This window comes from Lepidochelys olivacea (genome assembly GCF_965140295.1).
Source record: "Lepidochelys olivacea isolate rLepOli2 genome assembly, chromosome: 2".
Lineage (NCBI taxonomy): Eukaryota > Metazoa > Chordata > Testudines > Cheloniidae > Lepidochelys > Lepidochelys olivacea.
This window is the reverse complement of record NC_140412.1, coordinates 205609167-205626495: the sequence shown is the minus strand read 5'-3', so window position 1 is coordinate 205626495 and position 17329 is coordinate 205609167. Positions and strand designations below refer to the sequence as shown.

At 41.4% G+C, this 17329-nt stretch overlaps 1 protein-coding gene across 1 annotated transcript in view; it reads right to left on the bottom strand.

Moving 5' to 3' along the window:
• Window positions 1-16925, bottom strand: part of ANKRD28 (ankyrin repeat domain 28) — a 227539-nt gene extending 210614 nt beyond the window's left edge. Inside the window, exon 1 of the mRNA XM_084621173.1 lies at window positions 16696-16925. Coding sequence (XP_084477299.1) covers window positions 16696-16722 — 27 coding nt within the window. The 5' untranslated portion in view covers window positions 16723-16925. The remainder of the gene's footprint in view (window positions 1-16695) is intronic.
• Between the last annotated feature and the right edge of the window lie 404 nt (window positions 16926-17329).

Sequence of the window (17329 nt, the reverse complement as noted above, 5' to 3'; positions counted from 1 at the left end):
CACCCCCTCACCCCCCTCCCAAAAACCACACACACAAACTCACTATCCTGCTGGTAATAGCTCATCCAAAGTGACCATTCTCCCTACAATGTGCATAATTAAGGTGGGCCATTTCCAGCACAAATCCAGGTTCTCTCACATCCCCCCCACCCCCAAACACACACAAACTCACTCTCCTGCTGGTAATAGCTCATCCAAACTGACCACTCTCCAAGTTTAAATCCAAGTTAAACCAGAACATCGGGGGGGGGGGGGGGGTAGGAAAAAACAAGAGGAAATAGGCTACCTTGCATAATGACTTAGCCACTCCCAGTCTCTATTTAAGCCTAAATTAATAGTATCCAATTTGCAAATGAATTCCAATTCAGCAGTTTCTCGCTGGAGTCTGGATTTGAAGTTTTTTTGTTTTAAGATAGCGACCTTCATGTCTGTGATTGCGTGACCAGAGAGATTGAAGTGTTCTCCGACTGGTATAACATTCATAAACCAGTCGGAGAACATTTTTAGGTCTGTAATCGAGTGACCAGAGAAATTGAAGTGTTCTCCAACTGGTTTTTGGAATGTTATAATTCTTGATGTCTGATTTGTGTCCATTTATTCTTTTACGTAGAGACTGTCCAGTTTGACCAATGTACATGGCAGAGGGGCATTGCTGGCACACAATGGCATATATCACATTGGTAGATGTGCAGGTGAATGAGCCTCTGATAGTGTGGCTGATGTGATTAGGCCCTATGATGGTGTCCCCTGAATAAATATGTGGACACAGTTGGCAACGGGCTTTGTTGCAAGAACAGGTTCCCGGGTTAGTGGTTCTGTTGTGTGGTGTGTGGCTGCTGGTGAGTATTTGCTTCAGGTTGGGGGGCTGTCTGTAAGCAAGGACTAGCCTGTCTCCCAAGATCTGAGAGAGTGATGGGTCTTCCTTCAGGATAGGTTGTAGATCCTTGATGATGCGTTGGAGAGGTTTTAGTTGGGGGCTAAAGGTGACGGCTAGTGGCGTTCTGTTATTTTCTTTGTTGGGCCTGTCCTGTAGTAGGTGACTTCTGGGTACTCTTCTGGCTCTGTCAATTTGTTTCTTCACTTCAGCAGGTGGGTATTGTAGTGATCTTGTAGGTTTGTGTCTGAGGGGTTGGAGCAGATGCAATTGTATCGTAGAGGTTGGCTGTAGACAATGGATCGTGTGGTGTGGTCTGGATGAAAGCTGGAGGCATGTAGGTAGGCATAGCCATCAGTAGGTTTCCGGTATAGGGTGGTGGTTATGTGACCATCGCTTATTAGAGATTAAGTGTTTCTCAATAAATTGAACATAGTTTATTAGTAATTTAGTTGCACGGGAAAAGATAAGACACTAAATTCCAAGGAATTCTGAAACCTTTGGATTTCCTTAAATCTATAAGCTCAAGTAGTTCTGAAATATAGGTCATCTAGACTTAAAAACCTTACACGTAGAACAGAGACAAACATTAACACTCACTCAAATTAGTCCTCCATATATACACTGGCAGATTTATATTATCGCTGCATTAGGCAACCACTGATCAACATTTCCCTCAAAAAGCCTTTTAGAAGGATATAAAAAACATCTAGACATTATGGACTCTGAAACCTTGACTGGACACAATGCACCATTGTATGCACTGAGATTAAAACAACTTTCTCCAGCTGATCTAGAAACATATAGTAACGCCTCACTTAAAATCTTTCTGGTTAACGTTGTTTTGTTGTTACTTTGCTGATCAATTAGGGAACATGCCCGTTTAAAGTTGTGCAATGCTCCCTTATAACATCGTTTGGCAGCCATCTGCTTTGTCCACTGCTTGCAGGAAGAGCTGCCCATTGCAGCTAACTGGTGGGGGCTTGAAACCAGGGTGGACTGGCAGCCCCCGCCCCCCCCCATCAGCTCCCCGTTCCCCTAAGTTCCCTGGGTGGCAGCTGCCCAGCAGGCTATCAATTGCCCGCAGTTCAGTTGTCCCTCCCACCACTGCCATGTGCTGCTTCTGTCCTCTCCCTTGGAGCTGCTCCCCAGAGCCTCCTGCTTGTTGTGGGGTCAGTGTACTTAAAGGAGCAATGCGCCTCTCTCTCTCACTCACACACACTGTGTGTCTCTGTCTCCCCTCCCTCCATTTATGCTGCCTTGTAGAGTGTGAGGCTACGTTAATGAGTTAACCCTTGAAGGCTCAGCCAATTGCTAGATCATCATGTAGCAGTAAGGCATTCCCTGGGAAATATCCCATCCTCTGACTTCACCACCTCAACCAAGCTTCACAATTTCTCTGGACCCCAGCCCCCATTTACATTAATTCTTATGGGGAAATTGGATTTGCTTAACATCATTTCACTTAAAGTCGCAAACATAACTACAACGTTAAGCAAGAAGTTACTATACTGTAGACCAAATTCTGTCCTCTGTTACATCCATGAAATTCCATTTAAATCAAAAGTGATTTGCTTCAATTAAATCACATCTCTGAAACCTAGGGCAGAATTTAGCTCCCAGATGCACACGTGAGAGAGAGAGCGCGAGCTCTTACAGCCATATAAATAAAAAGAAAACAAATAAAGAAGTGGAACCACTACACATTGAGGATGGGGTAGAGATTAAAGATATTCTAGGTTTGGCCCAACACCTAAATGAATACTTTGCCTCTGTTTTTAATAAGAGTAACGAGGAACTTGGTGGCAGTGGCAGGGTGGCTAATGGAAACAAGGATATGGAAGTAAAAATTATAGGGTTCCCAACCCTCCAGGATTGGCCTGGAGTCTCCCAGCATCCATCTCCCAGTGACTACTGAAAGCAATCCAGGAGATTTTAATAGAATATTTTAAGAAAACGACATTATGTCATGTTGGAGGGGGGGAATCTCCCAGAATAGCTTTAGTCAGAGTTGGCAACCCAAAGAAATTACTACATTCAACATGGAAACCAAAATCATGGGACCAAATCAGGTGCCCCAGATAATCATCTTCCAAGAATATTAAAGGAATTGGCACATGAAATTGCAATTCCAATAACAAGATTTTTTAATGAATCCTTAAACTCAGAGGTCACACCCTAAATGACTGAAAAATTGCCGATATAAAAAAAGGAAAAAATCTGACCCAGGCAACTGCAGGCCTGTTAGATTTACTTCAATTGTACAAAGAAAAGGAGTACTTGTGGCACCTTAGAGACTAACCGATTTATTTGAGCATGAGCTTTCGTGAGCTACAGCTTACTGCTGTAGCTCACGAAAGCTCATGCTCAAATAAATCGGTTAGTCTCTAAGGTGCCACAAGTACTCCTTTTCTTTTTGCGAATACAGACTAACACGGCTGTTACTCTGAAACCTTCAATTGTACACAAGCTCTTAGAGCAAATTTTGAAAGAGAAAGTAATTAAATACATGGAGGTAAAGAGTAACTGGGATAACAAAATATGGCTTACAAAAGGTAGATTTTGCCAGAACATGATCTTTCTTTAACTAGATAACCATTTTTTTAGATAAAGTAAATACAGTAGACCTAATCTACCTTGATTTCAGTAAAGCATCAAATATTGTTCCACCTAGGTCTTGAAATTACTAGTTAAATTGGAGAAGGGGATTAATCCAAAAGTGGGTAAGGAAATGATTAAAAGGGGAGACTACAATCGGTCATATCGAAAGGTGAACTGTGCGGCTGAAGGGCCGTTACTAGTGGAGTTCCTGGAGGATTGGTCTTGGGCCCAATCTTATTTAACATTTGCATTAATGATCTTGGACAAAAAGTGGGAGTATGCTAATAAAATCTGCAGATGACACACAGTTGGGAAGTACTGCCAATAGAGAGGAGGACCAGAGTATCATACAAGATGATCTGGATGACCTTGAAAAGTGGAGTAATAGAAACTGAATGAAATTGCAAAGTCATGCAATTAGGGACTAACACAATTTTCTGCTAAAACTGGAGATTTACCAGTTGGAAGCAAAAGAGGAGAGGAAAGACCTGGGTATACTGGTCAATCACAGGAGGACTATGAGCCACCAGTGTGATACTATCATGAAAAAGGCTAATGCAATCCTAGGATGCATTAGGAGAGGCATTTCCAGTAGAGATAGGGAAGCACGGTGGATTTTATTTAAATCAAATTGACTTAAATCACTAGTCAGAGAGACTCTATTTAATCATGGATTTCTACATAAAAATGCATTCCTGTTGGTTGTTATAACTTTAATGCATATTCTTCACAAATCAGAGATAGATGTAGGTTTCATTTTTAGAAGGGACACACACTATATTTTTTAAGTGATTTATTTTGAAAACTATTCAGATTAGTTTTACAGCTATATCAGAAAATGAATGATTGTTTGGTTATTTCATTTACCAAAGATAACTGAAGCAGATATTTATGAAATCATTGAGAGGTGAACTATCTCCAATTCAACAGGTTAATCATTAATATTTGGAGGATTTTCTTGCCATACTGTATTAGCAGGAGAACTGCTAGACTGACTGACATCTAACTAAAACAACATTCTGTATTCTGGATTATTTTTTCCCTTCAACAGAAAACATAATATTTTAACAAAAAAAGCATATGAATTTTTGTATTTAAACATTCACATTTTTTAAAATCAGGTTGTTTTAGTTTTAACTAAATAAATGAAATTAAAAAAAATTAAATTGACTGTCAGCCAGGTCAACATGAGAAACTTAAAATATTGGCTAATGCAGCTAACTCGGTTGTCTTCACCTTCACTTTCCTGTTTGTTCATAATCTGGAAAAGAAAAACAAGCTTTCCTGCTTTTTCAGGTCCCAAACGATTTCTCAATTTGGAATTAATTAGTCCAAAGAAAGAAAATATTCTTTCTATGGCTGAAAAAGCTACTGCTGTTAAAAGTGAGATTATCGCTTCAACAGTCTCTGAATCCAAGTGCTTAAGTGACTTCCATCAGTTCACTTGTGTGGCTTTCTTTAAATCATCATCAGCAAACATTTGTTTCTTGAATGGTTCACCCTTAGTTCTGAAGTTTATTATAGTTGCCGTTATGGAGAGATGATTGCTGGATGTCCATGTCATAGCCAACTCCTCTTCTTCAGACGTTAAGGTTTGACTCTGGCACCGAGTATTGAGAATATTTGCAAGAAAATGACCTGGAGATGGTGCTTGTCCCATTCTTTTTTTAATGCTTGTAATTTAACTCTGTCATTGCATATTTCTCTTTTTAAGATCTCACTCCGTTCTTTCCAAATTTCAACAGCGTCAGCAACAAAACAGCTATTTCCCTGCATTTTGTTCGAGACTACAGAAATAGGCTTCAGGGTAACTCAGCATGTGTTCAACATTTCTCTTAAGCCCAACGTTGAGAACTTTTGTTGTGACAGTGCATCTATTTTTTCACGATTTTGTTCACAAACTGTCATCAAATTAGGTCAGTTCTCGATACAGTGCTCAAAACAGTCCACTACTGAGTTCCATCACACGTCTTGTGGGAGAGTTAGCTTGGTTCCTCCCACTTTTTTCAGAGCAGCTGCTGCAAAGTGGTTGTTACAGAAGTATTTTGCAATTTCAACAACATTAGCCTTTATCTCTGGAACACTGAAATCTTTGGCTGGAAGGCAAATGAGCACTGCAACCGTATGTTATTAGCTTGGGACTCTCTTCACTCTCTATATAATAATAAATAATAATTTATTATTCTAAATAATTTCTTCTCATCTTAGATACATTTGCAGCATTGTCTGTGACCAAGCTACATACTAGACATTTAATTTTTTTTTTCACGGTTTGTTATAGCTTTTACTGCTACTTCTTAGAAGTATTCTGCAGTGTGTGCATTTCCTGATATATCAATTGTTTCTGTAGGGAAGACATTCCCTTCTGTTGTCACACAAGCACATACAACAGGAATATTGTGGACATTGCTCCACCCATCAAGACTCAGGTTAACAATTTTACCCTCTAGACCTTTCGCACACTGCTCAATTTCTCTTTCATACATGTTATCCTGTAATTCGCCTGCGACATCTGCTCTGTTGGGTGGACTGTATCCTGGTCTTAATGACTGAACCATGTTAATAAAGTGAGGGTTCTCGATCATACAGAAAGGAGAGTTTGTTGCATAAACAAACAGGGCAATTTTTTTCATCAATTACCTCTTTTTGTAATCTGCTGGTTCTTACCACAAACTTATCTATGGTTGTTTCAGGATGATGGAGATTTTTTTTTTCTTTTTGCTACAGGTGATATACTGTAGCAATGTGACATACATTATGTGACTGAAACACTATCATTGGCAGATAACTCTGCAACTATAGAAAATGATGGTGATCTTGAAGGTGGATAGTCTTTAGAATCCTGTATGTTGAGGATGGATTTTCCTAAACAAAATAAGACAATGCAGTTATTTAATTACCATACTACTCATTTAGTATTACTCATTGCATTTACTGACACTCAGTACTACTTTAAAGGTGAAATTGTAAAAGGAAGATCTGCCTATTTCAGCTATTTATTTTTTATCACAACTGCATCTAAAATGATAGTACCATACAGTAACAGCTATATTTTTTGCTCAAACATGAGACTCCAAGAACACTCCAGGAGGACGAAAGACAGTCCTTAAGAAAGAAGTACGATATAAAAAAAGTTTACCAACCTGAAGATCTTGCATGTTCAGACATGTTCCTTTCATTATCTTCAGTGCAGCTTCCCCCGGAGAAGGAACACCTCTCATGATGTTGTTTCATTCGGTCAACCAGGCCTTGCATTTCTTTGTTGCACTGTTTGCATTTTGCACGCATGCCTGTCTTACCCACAGGTGGAGGAACTTCATTAAAATATTCCCAAACTGGGTCTCTTTTACGGCCTGCTGATGTTATAGGTTTTCCCTTCTCGTGAGAGAATCATATGGTAGATCTCAAATCAATGAAGGCTACATTCAGAAAGACCTTAAGACTTCTGGAATATTGAGCTCAAACAGTCTCACTTTTGTGTCTACTGCCTCTCCCTCCCTTCTCACATTTATCTCCAGACTTCTTCTCCTTGTCCAGATCTATTCCGTCCCCAACAATATTCTATTCATTGAACTTTTTGAAACTTTGGACTTTTAGAGAAAGGTAAGGGATTGACTCGGTGTACACAAATTTGCAGAGGGACAATAGGGTTGAGGTCTGTTATTTCTCACCTCTATATATTATTTATTTCTTTTAAAACATTTTTTCCGTTAACAAGCATGTTATCTCTGGAGACACAAATCCACAGTTTGAGAACTGCAAAACTAAGCATCTCTGATGGTATCTTCTAGACTGAGCCCCATTGGGTAGATAGAAAGATTAACCTTAATAATCTACACAGAAGCCCCTGCAACCCCATAAGATTGGGTCCCTAATACTTGAACTATTGAAACACATTTACAAAATTTTTCTTAAATATTACATGACTATATTGTCTCATACTATAGAATTAGAATTTATAATCCCTATTCCATGATGAGATCTTTGAGCTATAATGTATCTTAATTAAAACGATCTTCAGATAAAATGCTTTGAGGAAAAAACCTATCAAAAAATCCGATTTAAATTAAAAAAAATCCAATTAAAAAAATTAAAATCATTGATTTTTATCCACCCTGTTGGGAAGTGTTGTTCCCACTGTACAAAGCACCATATCAGGCACTCATCTGAAATACTATGTGCAATTCTGGTCTCTGTTGCTTAAGAATGATGAATTCAAATTGGTACAGGTGCAGAGAAGTGCTACCAGGATGATCAAAAGAATGGAGAACCTGCCTTACAAAAGGAGACTTAATGAGCTTTGTTTAGCCTAACAAAATTAAGGCTCAGGGGAGATATGATGCTTTTTATAAGTACATCAGAGGAACACACACCAGGGAGGAAGAAGAATTATTTAAGTTAAGGGTTAATCTTGGCACAAGAACAAATGGATATAAACAGGCCATCAGCAAGTTTTGGCTTGAAATTAGACAAACATTTCTAACCATCAGAGGAGGGAAGTTCTGCAACAGCCTTCCAAAGGGAGCAGTGGGGGCTAAAAGCCTAACTGCTTTTAAGACTGAGCTTGATAAGTTTATGGAGGGCCCGGTATGATGAGGGTGCCTACAATGGCACATAGCCCATCCACAACTGCTATTTGCAAATATCTCCAAAACCGCCAGAGATGGGACACTCGATGCAGAAAGCTCTGAGTTACTACAGGGGATTATTTCCCAGGTCGCTGGCTGATGGGTCTCACCTACATAATCAGGGTGTAACTGATCACCATATTTGGAGTCAGGAAAGCATTTTCACCCAGGTCAAACTGGCAGAGACTCTGGGTGAATTATGCTTTCCTCAGCCACATGGGGCCTAGATCACTTGCTGGTTTGAACTAGAGTGAATGGTAAATTCTCTAGAACTTGAAGTCTTTAACAAGATTTGAGGACTCCAGTAAATCAGACAGAGGTTATGGACCTATTGCAGGAGTGGATGGATGAGATTCTGTAATCTGTGATGTGAAGGAAATTAGACTAGATAATCTTGATAGTCCCCTCTGGCCTTGAAGTCTATGAGTCTTACAATATATGCAGTAGGATATCAGTTGTACTCAAAGATGAGGAGCTGCTTTATTTAGATTTACTTGCAGTTTTAATATGTCAAATAATTTAGTAGTATGATTTGTATTATACTATAAATTATTACGTGATCATCCCCCTCTATTCGACATTGGTGAGGCCTCATCTGGAGTACTGTGTCCAGTTTTGGGCCCCACACTACAAGAAGGATGTGGATAAATTGGAAAGAGTCCAGCGAAGGGCAACAAAAATGATTAGGGGTCTGGAACACATGACTTATGAGGAGAGGCTGAGGGAACTGGGATTGTTTAGTCTGCGGAAGAGAAGAATGAGGGGGGATTTGATAGCTGCTTTCAACTACCTGAGAGGTGGTTCCAGAGAGGATGGTTCTAGACTATTCTCAGTGGTAGAAGAGGACAGGACAAGGAGTAATGGTCTCAAGTTGCAGTGGGGGAGGTTTAGGTTGGATATTAGGAAAAACTTTTTCACTAGGAGGGTGGTGAAACACTGGAATGCGTTGCCTAGGGAGGTGGTGGAATCTCCTTCCTTAGATATTTTTAAGGTCAGGCTTGACAAAGCCCTGGCTGGGATGATTTAATTGGGGATGGGTCCTGCTTTTGAGCAGGGGGTTGGACTAGATGACCTCCTGAGGTCCCTTCCAACCCTGATATTCTATGATTCTATGTAAACACAACCACCATAAATAACTTTAAGTAGTTGGCCACTGTAACTAAGGCAGCTTCAGTCTCCCACTCAAGTTCCAGAAATAGGAAAGACAGAATAAAAGCAAGAGGAAAATAAAAGAAATATGGAAGAAAGAAGTTGGTAGGAACAAGAAAACAGATCATATCCAGTAGTAATTTGGCTTCACAAAATTCCAGTGGATTAGGAAAAAGACTGTGGCCAAATGTTGAAAGACATGAGAAAGTGGAAGATATACAAGAAGTGCAGTAGAAGAGTAGATGCATTTCTTCCCCAATAGTTCTTGGTCAATGAACAGACTAACAGAGTTTTGGGGATGTTAATATCCGTACAGGAAGGAGGGACTGTTTGCAAATCACTGTGAACTTGGAACTAGCAGACTCCAGCGGATACTGGCAATTTTTCTAGAAGCTTTTATGAAGTTAGCTCTTTATTGGCATGACAGGCACGGTTTGGTTCACCTTATTTTGTTTCCAGATCCTTGGCTACTAACACACCTGCAAACCTTCAATTGGATCTGCACAAATGGACCCTTATGCCCTCACAGAGGCCTCACTGAGGTCAAAAGGATCTGCTCTTCAGATCAGAGTGCAAGCCCAGGGCTTTTGTTTAGGGTTTTTGTTCTCATCTGAAGAAAAGGTCTTGTTACCAAGTCAGTGGCTCTCAAAATCCTCCCTCCCTCTTGTTGGGGTCCATTTACTCAAAGACAGCAAAGACCTGTGACACTAGGTACTCCTTAATAGCTTTATATTTAAGGACCATGGAGTGGAAGCAAACCTGAGCTCTGTGTACTGAGATGGATCAGCTGTCTCTTCCATAAAGGGAAAAGTTCTTTGAGCTACCTGAGCCCAGACATCATCTTGTCAATGCATATGGATTCTGAACCCAAGGGCACCAATTATCAGAAAGTCTGAAGAAAATACTAAGAAAGGAAAATATTTTGATGTCTAATGTAGTTTAGATGCAAGTTTTAAGTGTGGGAGGGGTTGGGGTTGGTGGTGGTTGTTTTTTAAAGCAACCAAAAAAAGTTCCTAAGAGATTGGAAAGGAGGTTGTTATTGGGCTTGTTTGTTTTTGTTGCTGCTTGGTATTTTAGATGATTTTTTAACCCAACTGCAACCTCTTAAATCTAATACGGAAGAGACATGAATTCTCCAAAATTTGATATTTGCACAGGGTTTAAAGAGTGAAAACGGGTATTTCCATGCTCCCCTCTCACCCCAGAACAACAGCGGCTCTTCTCCCCCTCCCCCATCCCAATGGGGCAATTTATCTTCCTAGTCCAATAAGGATAGTTTGGATGTTAATCCTTTTTAGGATTCATGCCAAGAATAAAGTTTAACACTAGCAGTAATGAAAATAGCAACCATGTAAGCATTCAGTGTTCATGAGCACACTGCAAACATTTTTTTAACTGCCAAACGAATAAGATCCATCTTAGCTAAGAGAAAGATAAATGAATAAAAAAAAAATCAGGACATGAACTTTCGAGGTAAGTGGTCAACCTAATAGCTTCATGCAGCCACTTCTAATTCTCTGCCTTATTCCATTAAGCAGAGTCTGACTTCTGGGAAATAATGCATCCTAAACATAGCCTAATGAGTAGTCCAACAGAAAAGTAAAATATGTTGGCAAGTATGCAGTGCACAGATGGCCTTCAATGGCCACTATCACAGGCCTTAACCTTCTCCCCTTACCTGGTGAAGAAAAAAAAACAGCATGTGAACCATTTAAATATTGATGTCTTAATGGAGGATCCAGTCTTTAATAGTTATAGTGAAGCAGTGTTCAATGAGATTTGCCACAAATCTGTTGCTAGCCTGTTGCTAGAATAGAACGCGATGAGTGGCTATAGATTTTGATGGAAGAGGTCTCCAAGTTTCAGTAAAAAAAAAAAAAGTGTACTGAAATTAAGTGTACTAACAGGCATGTAACAGATTATTATGGAAAGTATGGTCTTGCAGGTCTTCTGAAATTAAAAATCATTTATCTACCTGTTTAGAATAAGCAATACTTGACAAAACATTCTGGTGCATGCATACAACCTTAATATTTAGAATTCTGTAAAATTTAGTTCATAGGACAAGTAAACTCTTGCTTCTTGCTCAATGTATCAAGAGTTTCCTAATACTTCTATGACTGAACTCTAAAGGAGACAAACACGATTTGGCTTTCAAGATACCAAATCAACAACTCAAAATATTCTCTCAGACAACTAAAAAGCTATGAGGATTAACAAAGAGGAAGTTTTATTCATTAATTGAGGCATATCAGAATGCAGAGAAAACTGCAACTACAAGTAAACTGCTTTTATTTAAAAAGTTAAAACAAATTTCTCCTCTGATCAGCCACTCTACAGATATCAAGCATTACTGTATGCAGTGTGTAGTACTGTCACCTCCATTCCAAGTGAAGGGAAGGCAGATATGAATACCACGAAAATTGTTGGTAAGCCTTTCTGGAATAAGGCAGAACATGTGGCATCTGACACCAGGGTGATGGGCACAGTACAGAGCCAGAAAAAAAAGAACACTGGCTGGTGCCAGATGTGTTTAGGATGCCACCCAACAAGTTGCATGAAGTACCACATAAGTTTGTACAGTCAAGCAGCCTGGAACTAAGAAAGGACTCAATATACTGAAAGGATCTACTTTCCACAATGATTAGCAGATACTCTGCTATGCAAGTTAAACATCAGGTTGTTTTCTCATCATTTGCTTGGCTGTAATAGAAAAACATTTACACATTTCAAAAGTGCACTACATTTATCACATGCAGAATCTGAGCCTAAACTATTACATCTCTAGAACTGCTATGAACAAGGCATTTTGTACCAAATTCTGGCCCTATGAGACTCCACAGCCGAGTCAGCCAGAACTCCACAGCCCAGTTTGACTCCGTGGGTGAAATCCCCGCCTCCCACTGTAGTCAGTGGGAGTCTTGCCATGGACTTCAATGTGGCCAGGATTTCACCCTGTGAGTTCAACAAATATCCTGGTGGAGGGATTTCTGACCACAGGTGTTGCCATATTACACACTGGATGACTTCACAACCCTTTCCTCCTCCAAATGTGTCCTCAAAACCCACTTCTGCTGTAACTAATGGTAGCTAGGACAGTGGTCCAGAAACCCAAACCTAACATGTTTAAATGATAAGGAACAATAAAACTGTATGTGCTGATGGCTTATGTAACCTTATTACTGTTCCCTTCATCCTGTAACCCCTTTCCTTTCTATTGTTTGTTCTGCTGGACAATAGAGTGACCGTTACACAGTTAACATACATCCTTTGTAGACAATCTGAAAGCTTAACACAACTCAGGATTGTCATATGTGAAACTTAAATTAACCCCAAAAGAAATCAACCTAAGAAGAGCATCAGAAGTGCTCTGCAACATTTACACAATAGGCTGATGTCCAAAGAACCAAGTCACATTTCCAGCTCCATTGCCTACGGAAAGTTACCAGTCTCTGCTGAACGAATGAGAATGACCTTGCATTTATCTAATATTTTATTAATTGGATTGTACAGCAATCACTTTGCCCACCAATGACGTGTAGCTATCACTGGAATAAAACACAGTATCTCTAACAGCACACAAATAACTTCAATATAGTATTCACTTTGTCTTATCAGAACAGTCTTCTGCCAGGATAAAGGAGAATTAACATCTCTTCTCTTATGAAGAGAGGCAAGGTTAGTTTTTTGTTTTGTTTTTTTAAATGAGCAAAAGATTGGTGACCCCATTTTCACATCTCACTCAAGAGATACTATCTCCTCTAGCATAGTGCCCCTGATCTGGTGCACTGGTTCAGTGCTGACCTAGCAAGAAGAGTTCCACATTAGGATTAATGAAGAAAAGTTTCAGCCCAAAAAAAGTTTAGACAATTTTTTTAGTATTTGTAGGAGGTGCAGATGTGATACTCCAGAAACTGAAATTCTCTATCCACAAAAGTTACAAGATTATCAACAGTACAAACATTCTGCCGTTCTACTACAAATATACCTGAGCCCCCTAAAGAAGGATCACTGATGGAGAACAAACTACATTATTCCTTACTCTAAGTTTTTCAATCCTTAATTTCTGTTAAAGTTGACAAGAGTATTAATATGCATTAACTAAACTAGACAGATGTCTAATAGAAACTAGACTGAAATAAATGGGTTTCCCAAAGAACAAAGTACAGACATACACCAACTAACGACTTGACCCAACACCCACTGAAGTTAACAGAATTGCCATTGATTTTAATGAATGCTAGAGCAGACCTTTAGTTTGACTGCTACTAACAGGACTAGTCAGGCTATTCAGTTCTTCACTATAGGTACCTATTGCCAGCACTATGATCTATGTAGGTCCACTAGCATATTATTAATTTGATTAAATAAAGCTAGTACTTTCACAAGGAAGAGTACTTACAAGAATCATAAAACTTATCACAATAACTTCATATATAACAGATTTAACTATAACCACAATTTACAGTTACTGAATGCTGGAGTTTACAGCTTGGCAGCAAATACTAGAAATGATGCAGCATTTGACACTTCTATTAATATGGTACCCTAGAATAACTGCTTCCTCCAAACACTATCCCCCCAAAAATATGCGTTAATTTTCAGGTGGGGCTGGTCAATACCAATTTAAAACAAAAAACTTAACATACTTTAATGGGGCACCTAACTGGTAGAGCATCACAAATTCTAAATGAGGCACATGAGATGCTATCACAGCAGATCACTGAGACCAATCCAAAAGATGGCTATTTGAGTAGCAAGGTGAGAGCAGCATGCCACCAGCTGGGAAGAGAGCAAGATCTTTCATCTCAAAAATCTTCATTTTGTTAAGTAGCAGTGTATCCAAAGGTTATTCTTACTATAAAGAGAAAAATAAATTTCCATTATTTAACAATTATACACACAACTCACTAAATGGGCTTAAAAATTACACGCCATAGCAACGCAGAACAGCTTCCAAGTTTTCACACAATGATTTCAATGACAGCTAGCATTCAATTATCAACAAACACTACACAACTCCAACTATTAATATATCTTTTTAACAACATATTTTCTTCAAAAGATGCTTCTATCCCTCACTCTTTGGAAATGAAACTACACTTTCATACCAAAATATCTATACAAACTGACATTCCTATAAATGTTTAATTTCTCCAAATTAATTATTCTTTGTATTGTGGTAGTACCCAGAGGCCAAGCTCCAACCACACTGATATTTTTTCCTGCTGCACAGTAATGAAATTCAAAGAGATAATTTACATGCTATTGCACGGATATGATTATTACTCCAGAAATTATTTCATACTTAGGGCCCTACCAAATTCATGGTCCATTTTGGTCAATTTCATGGACAGAGAACTTTTAAAATGGTAAATTTCATGATTTCACCCATTTAAATCTGAAATTTCACAGTGTTGTAATTGTAGGGGTCCTGACGCAAAAAGGAGTTATGGGGGGGGTCATATGCTTATTGGAGGGCAGGTGCAGTACTGCTACTCTTACTTCTGCGTTGCTACTGCTGGCGCTGCCTTCAGAGCTGAGCAGCTGGAGAGTGGCAGCTGCTGGCCAGGAGCCCAACTCTGAAGGCAGAGCCACTGCCAGCAACAGCATAGAAGTAAGGGTACCATGGTATGCCGCCCAGCTCTGAAGTCAGCACAGAAGTAAGGGTGGCAATACCAAGACTCCTTAAAGTAACTTTGTGTCCCTCCTGCAACTCCCTTTTGGGTCAGAACCCCCACTTTGAGAAACACTGGTCTCCCCCCATGAAATCTGTATAGGATAAAAATCACACAAAAGACCAGATTTCACGTTCCGTGAGGTGTTTTTCATGGCCAAGAATTTAGTAGGGCCCTATTCATTCTGTACCTGTACACCTGACAGCTTGGAATCTCTAGTATGAAGTGCTTATATGTCATATAAATGCGAACAAATCAGCCTCCTCTTCTTTGTTTAGTTAGAAGAAATCAATATAAAGTGATCATAAAATTAAAGCCCAAAATAACTATTGTGAATATTAAATGTATTTGGGGTCTTATAAGACTTACTAATTAAATTTCAGGTCTTCCATTAAATCTGAGTTTTTGTTAATTTACTGACAACAATCAAGACAATTATTTATAATTCAGTAGCCACCGTCCCATCTTGCTAGGCATTGTACAAGTAAACACACAGAGGGCCCCTGCCTGAAAGAGCTTACAATCTAAGTGTAAAACATGATGCACATGGATACAAATATACAGAGAGCGCAATGTAATGAAGAGATACTGGTTAGCATGATAAGCAGTGGCCCACAGCACATCACATCAGCTGCTTCACCACTGCCAACTATTTTTGTAGGCATCACAGCAAATTGTTTTAAGGTGACAATATAATGGGCTTTGTGGATTTTTATTGAGATGGCTGATGCACAAAGGGCAGCATGGTAGAAAGCACAAACATTCGAAAGCACAAACATCCTAAATAAAACTGGCACTATTGGCAGAACATAGGTGGGAGGTCAGCATCTTCCTACTGTATAAAAAAAAGAGAGGTAAGCCAGAGAGGGCCTTAGAAATGAAGACAAGTAGTTTGTGTTTGATGGGGTGGAGAAGAGAGAGCCAGCAAACTGACACAAAGGTCTGTAATGCAGTCAAAGCAACAAACCAGGAAAGTTATCTTTGTAGCAGCATTTTAACTGGGTACATGGAACACAATGAAATTTGTCAAGGCCAGCAAGGAGGAGTTCACAGAAGTCAAGGCATGAAATGAAGGCCTGAACCAGGACCTTTAGCTGTACAGCTGGAGAAGACAGACCAAGATTTAGACACAGAACCAGACCAACGTCAATGCTCACCACTAACATAGTACCTTCCTTCTCCAAAGGATTTTACAAAAACTGAATGGTTCGGATGATCAGGAATACAACCACGCCATTAAAGCAGGGCGGACTTCCAGCGTCAGAGACACTAGAACTGGAGAAAGCAAGGCGGGTATCTTTTTAAAGTGATCATGGTGAAAGGCAGTCACATGTCGGCGTGCTATTTAACCCCTTTACTCACTCTCACACCTCAGAGGGTGGCCAGCGGGCGTGTGGCCGGGAACGAGAGCGGCTGGGCATGTGGGCGGGCAAGGGCAGACACCGCGGTCACCTGTTCGGCCGGGGCCGGTTACCCGGGAGAAGCCGGGGGGCGGGGACAGGCAGCGCCGAGCCCGCCCGCCCCCCTCACAAACACGCTGCAGGGTAACAAGAGATTCGCCCGCACCGAGCACATGGGCCCCCAGCCCCCTGCCCAGCACGGAGCGGCAGGCACGGAGCCCGACCGCGCACACGGGGCCCGGCAGCCCCCGCGCAGCCACGGGGCCTCCCCCGGAGCCTGTCACCCACGCAGGGGGCGCGCCCGGGCCGGGAATGGAGGAGGGAGGGAGGAAGGCAGGCGCCGCTTCACCGCCCTTCGCACCCACCTGCTCGCGGAGTTTAAGGAAAACCATGGCGAGGCCGCCGCACCGACCAGCCGCCGCCTCCGGCCGCCAACTGACTCCGGCTGCCCCGCCTCTTCCCAGGGGCCGATCAGCCCGTGCACAGGCCACGCCCCGCGCCCAGCCCGGGCTCCGCACCGGGCGCCGAGGGGGAAGCCGTGAGCCCTGAGGAAACAGCGCGCGCGGGGATGAGGAGGGGGAAGTCCCCCTCCTGCCCCGCCCCCTTCTGCCCCGCCCCCGCGTCGTTCTCAGAGGCAGCTTCCGGAATTAGACTCGGGCGGCCGCAAAGCAGCTCCCCAGCCACCCCCCCGGCCCGCCACTCACCATCAAGGGCGGTGCTTATTGGGCCAGGAGCAGGGGTCGGGGCGGAGTAAGGGTAGCGCCGATTGGCCCGGCCGGGGGAGCTAGCGTGTGATTGGCGAGCAGCAGCAGCGGGGGTGGGCGAGGCAGGTTCGGGGCACCGGGCGGGAGGCGAAGATACGGAGGTGGGCAGGAGAGAGGGTGACGGGCGTGAGAGGGGGGGCTGAGCCTGTATCAAGAACTGTAATTACCCCCCACCGCTTCTGCCCCTCCACCGCCTGGGGAGAAAACCCCGAAGGCGCCGGGATGGTCACTGCTG